The 6000-nt window shown below is 41.9% G+C and overlaps 1 protein-coding gene across 2 annotated transcripts in view; it reads left to right on the top strand.

Moving 5' to 3' along the window:
• Positions 1 to 204: 204 nt before the first annotated feature.
• LOC113058651 (FRAS1-related extracellular matrix protein 2-like) overlaps positions 205 to 6000 on the top strand; it is a 54118-nt gene continuing 48322 nt past the window's right edge. For both annotated transcript variants that reach the window (XR_003278018.1, XM_026226755.1), the window contains exon 1: positions 205 to 5224. Coding sequence is in view for 1 of the 2 variants with exons in the window: in XM_026226755.1 (XP_026082540.1) it covers positions 205 to 5224 (5020 nt within the window). In the remaining variant the exon portion in view is untranslated. The remainder of the gene's footprint in view (positions 5225 to 6000) is intronic.

Genomic DNA, 6000 nt, shown 5'->3' with positions numbered 1-6000 from the left:
GCGTGAGAGCGGGGCGTGATTTCTTTTGCAACGCACCGCGAGGCATGGAGTTTATTCACAGTGCCAGCTGCACAGGGAGAATGATGCACCTTTTCGCGGATGCGAATGGGAGATTTTTCTGCTGGACGCTTTAACTTGCTTCACTTTCTCATTTTGCCACAGACTGTGCCGAACGTGTAGTAGTAATTCTGGCTTACATCACAAATGGCTCGAAGTATAACAGAGCAGCGGCAACGTAGAGCGTGTCATGTGCACTTGTTTCTCTTTATACTGACTTTGTGTCTCGATGCATCATCTGCACTGGGATTTGAGAGTGTGGGATTAACATACGGTTTAAGATCTGAACTTTCAGAGGATGCTATTCTTGTTGCCAATAATGGAGTGCGGGTTCCTTTCGGCAGATCTGTCTATATTGATCCAATCAATGACCTGGTTATCCAAGTTCAGCCCGGCGACCAGTGCACCATAACAGTTCTGGATAATGACCCGCTGTCACAGAGACCGGGACAGCTGTCCCCGAAAAAGTTTCCTTGTGAATTTGGTCCCAGTGATGTAAAATACTCGCATTTCGGATCCAAGAGCCCTTCAAAAGACAGAGTAAGACTTCAGGTCAGATATGATACTCAGACTGATACAGTCATCATTCCCTTTATGATGGAAGTTGAGGTGATTTTCACTCAGCTTGAGATTCTTACCAAACACATGCCTGTATCTGTAGAGAAACTGCTTGGAATGAGTAATCCGATTGATAAGAAAATCCTGGAGTTTACTTATGATAGAAATGCTCATTTGTGTAAAGTAACATCTCTGGCCAGTGGCAGCTCATTACCCAGGTATGGAAAGCTGATTGATAATGGAAAATTAGGGAAACCTGTCGACTGTGAAGATTTTGTCAGGATGGACATTCGCTATCAGCATACTTTTACACATCGTTCTCCAAACCGAGATTATATTCCCATGTATTTAGAGTTACAAGATAAAGAAGCAAATGTACTGAAGCAAGAGTTTTTCCAAATCGTGGTGATTATAAAGGAAGGTGAGGAAAACACAGCACCTAAACCGAGTTTTGTAGCAATGATGATGATGGAAGTGGACCAGTTTGTAATGACTGCTATAACCCACGATATGCTTGCTGCTGAGGATGTGGAATCTAATCCTGATGATTTAATCTTCAACATCACTTCCCCGCTGTCCTTTGAGGAGGGCTACATTGTGAGCACGGATGACAGGAATTTGCCCATCACATCTTTTTATCAAGCAGACCTGAAAGATCTTAAAATAGTTTACAAGCCTCCCTCTGTGGATTCAGATGTAGAGAGAATTTTCCAAATTGAGTTTGAAGTTGTAGATACCGAGGGGGCTTTATCAGACCCTTTTGCATTTATGATATTAGTTAAGCCCATGAACACTCTAGCTCCGGTTGTGACCCGTAACACTGGCCAATTGCTTTATGAGGGTCAGTCGAGGGCACTGTCCAGCTCACAAAACCTACAAATTAGTGACGAGGACAACTTCGACCACGTCCAAATCACAGCTATTAATGGCCTTCGCCATGGAGAGCTAACAGTTCTGGGTTCCAAACGAAAATTCTTCACCCCAGCAGATCTTGATGTCGGGAGCGTCATCTACCAGCATGATGGCAGCGATACATACAGCGATAATATAATTTTCAGAATGACAGATGGAAAAACTGAAGTTGAGTTTCTATTTCCCATAACTGTGGTGCCAACTGATGATGAACCTCCCATAATCAATGCCAACACAGGTTTAATTGTGTTTAAAAACCAAATGATGCCCATTACTTCTTTAATGCTTAGTGCAGCAGATATAGACTCTGAGGATTCAACTATTAAATTCATCATGGTGCCTCCATACTCTACAATAGGAGAAGTGATACTTCGTCAATCAGATGCACCGGAGGATCCATCCACATGGAGATTCAATGCCCAAGATGAGATGTATGAGAAAGTAGTGACAGAATGGTTCCATTACGACATTACAGAAGGCAAGCTGTTTTACAGGCATATCGGACCACATAATACAAAGACCATCATGGACCAGTTTGTTTTCCATGTACAAGATGACAATGACCCACCAAACCAATCAGGTGAGAACTCTTTCATCATCAAAGTTCTCCCCATTGATGATATACCCCCAGAGCTGTATCCCGGTACCACTCTGAAAGTGACCGTTCATGAGTACCAGCTCACCTATTTTCGAAAGAAGTTCTTGCGCTACACAGACTTGGACTCAGAAGACAGAGATTTAAAATACACAATTACCAAGCCACCCACTGACACAGATGAGAACAGCCCTGGCATTCTAGGAAGCATCGTTTTAACTGAGAGTCCAAATTCAGAAGTCACAGAGTTCACTCAGGCACAGATAAATCATCACAAGATAGCCTACAAACCTCCTGATCTAGAGCTTGGAATAACCCCGCATGTGGTGCAGTTCCATTACAGAGTGGAGGACATGGCAGGAAACAGCGCCAATGGAGTTTTCACCATATTTTTACTGCCTGTTGACAACAAGCCTCCCCAGATCACCAACACAGGCTTTACCGTGCAAGAACGAGGGGTGCACGTCATCACACGTGCTGAACTGGACACCACAGATGCCGACACGGACAGCTCACAGATTCTGTTTACAATCACCCAGCCTCCAAAGCACGGCCAGGTTAAGTACACATTCACTGATATGACTAAAGGGAATTCATTTAATTTGGATGATTTATCTTTTGGCAGAATATCTTACATTCATAATGGTGATGAGTCAACCAGCGATTTCTTCCAGTTGGATGTCAGTGACGGTGTCCACGTTGTCACAATCACTGTCAGGATCAATGTGAAGCCTATTGATGATGAAGCACCAACCATCAGCCTTCCAGAGGGCACTATTGGCTCTTACATAGATGTTTTGGAGAATGGAGTGACTGAGATCACCACCAACGTCATTCAGGGTCGAGACGAGGACACTGATGACCTCAGGCTGACCTTTATAGTAGAGGACCCCCCAGTGTTTGGTGAAGTATTAGTTAATGGTGCGCCCTCCAATAGGTTCACTCAAGCAGACATCATTAGTGGCTTGGTAGTATATGCACATAACAGTGGAGAAATTGGCTTGACAACAAAACATGACTTCTTTAATCTTACGCTTACTGATATGTCTGATGAATGGACAGTTGGGGGAAATAAAATCAAAGGTGTTCGTGTACAAGTCACTATTCTGCCGTTGGATAGTCAGGCCCCTGAGGTTTTTGTGGGCCCCCAATTCATTGTCATGGAGGGGGAGAAAAAAGTTATTGTAATCTCACATATTAGTGCTAATGACATCGACACCCCTAATGATGACCTTCTTTGCACAATTATTGTACAGCCCACCTCAGGGTACGTAGAAAACATCTCCCCTGGTCCAGGCTCTGAAAAATCCAGATCAGGGATTGCTATTAGCGCTTTCACCATTAAAGACATTCGGGAAAAACACATTTATTATGTCCAAAGTATTCATAAAGGTGTTGAGCCAGTTGAGGACAGGTTTACTTTCAGGTGTTCAGATGGGATAAACTTTTCAGAGAGACACTTTTTCCCAATCATGATAATCCCATCCAATGACGAAAAGCCAGAGATCCATATGAGAGAGTTTGTTGTAACTGAAGGCATGAACATTGTGATTGACACTCCAATATTAAATGGCGCCGATGCTGATGTTCCAGCGGATGAGCTCACGTTTATTATTTCGAAACCTCCGAAACATGGATATATCCTCAATCAGTTAATCTCAGCCACTATGCCTATCATAAACTTCACACTCAATCAGATACTAGAGGGTTCAAGTATTGTCTACGAGCATGATGATTCAGAAACCACAGAGGATAGTTTTGATGTTCTACTTACTGATGGCAAATTCACAGTGGAGAAAACCGTCATGATTATGGTCATTTTGGCTGACGATGAAACCCCAAGGATGGCGATTAATGATGGCCTTGAAATAGAAGTAGGAGAGGTGAAAATAATCAGCAATCAAGTTTTAAAAGCCACTGATCTGGATACAGAAGACAGCATTCTGAACTACATCATCCGTTATGGACCAAATCAAGGGTTTTTACAAAAGCGAACACCGTTTCGAGCTCTAGAAAACATAACTGTTGGAATGAACTTCACACAAAATGAGGTTGACCAAGATATGATTGTGTACATTCACAATGGACAAGAGGGAGTTCGTGACCTTATTAAATTTGATGTTACTGATGGCATTAACCCTTTGATTGACAGATACTTCTATGTAACTGTTGGTGGAATAGACATGGTGTTCCCTGATGTTATCAGCAAAGGCGTTTCTCTGAAAGAAGGAGGAAGGGTGACTCTAACCACAGACCTGCTCAGCACTAGTGATCATAACAGCCCCGATGAACACTTGGTGTTCACCATCACATGTGCCCCCATACAAGGACACTTAGAGTGCACTGATGTGCCAGGGATTCCCATTAGTTCATTCACTCAGCTTCAACTAGCTGGAAATAAAATTTACTACATCCACACGGCTGATGATGAGGTGAAGATGGACAGCTTTGAGTTTGAAGTGACAGATGGCTACAATCCTGTGTTCCGCACCTTCCGTGTGTCTCTTACGGATGTGGACAATAAAAAGCCTATGGTCACCATTCACGGTCTGGTTGTTAATGAAGGTGAAAATAAGTTAATCACTCCTTTTGAGTTGACGGTGGAGGACCGTGATACAGTCGATCACCTTTTAAAATTTACAATCACCCAGGTGCCTGTACACGGCAAGTTGCTGTTTAACAACACCCGACCTGTCACTTCCTTCACCAAGCAGGAACTGAATGAAAACATGATACGTTATAAACACGATGGAACCGAGTCTGCCTCCGACAGCTTCTCGTTTATTGTTACTGATGGAACTCACACAGACTTTTATGTGTTCCCTGACACGGTTTATGCAACTCGCAAGCCCCAGATGATGAAAATCACAATTTATCCAGTGGACAATGGAGTTCCGCAGGTTGTGACTAATAAGGGTGGTACAACATTAAGAATTCTACCTACTGGTCACCTTGGGTTCCTGATCACTAGTAAAACATTAAAGGCAGAAGACAGAGACAGCCCTCACGGAGCAGTGACTTTTAAAATTACTGTGGCTACTGAACATGGCTACCTCATTGACTTTGGGAAAGGCAATGCCACTATCACCACTTTCACCCAAGGTAAGTTTTGTGATATCTGTTTAATACAATATTATTGTCATTACAGACCCAAAAGATTTTATTTCTTTCATGCACAGGAGGTGATCTTTTTGAAGAATATCTTGACTGGTAATTTACAGTACATATAATAAAAGTGAATCTGGACTGGTCTGTCAACTCTTGCTTGAAAAGAAAGAAATAAAACACAAAAAATATGCTTAAAGTTGTTTATCATCTTATCTACCGGCATGGCCAAATGAAAACCCGAAACCCTTCTGAAACATGATGGGAGACTGAAAAACAAACTTAGGTTTTGTCGGTCTGTCTTTTTGTCTCTCAATCATCAGGGCAGTTACAAAATGACAAAAAGGCACCATAAAATAAAGGATGATTTGAAATTTTGACAGCATATTATGTCTTTCAGTTATATTTTGGAGAAGAGCAGCCTGGATAGAAGAGTGAATAAATTAGCAATTTTCATTTTGGGTAAATTGATTAATGATCCTAAATGATAGGTATTGCTATGTTCTCAACAGTTTTATGAAGGAGGATTTGTTCTGAAATATTGAAACATTATCTGAAAAAGTCTGCACCTTGTGCCACATCAAATAAGACCCAAATAGTATTCATTGTTTAAACTGTTATTGTGTTACACAAGTCATAAAGTTACTGTGAATCCCCTGGCATCTTAGTATAACTGTAAAAAGTTGTAAATGTCAAAACTAGCAGGGGGCATGCTCAGCTTGCCACTGTGTTTCCCCTTTCTATATAAGCTATTTGTTTAGGATGCTCTTTGA

This window comes from Carassius auratus, chromosome 40 (genome assembly GCF_003368295.1).
Source record: "Carassius auratus strain Wakin chromosome 40, ASM336829v1, whole genome shotgun sequence".
Lineage (NCBI taxonomy): Eukaryota > Metazoa > Chordata > Actinopteri > Cypriniformes > Cyprinidae > Carassius > Carassius auratus.
The sequence above is the reverse complement of the archived record's forward strand: the minus strand, read 5'-3'. Positions and strand labels throughout refer to the sequence as shown.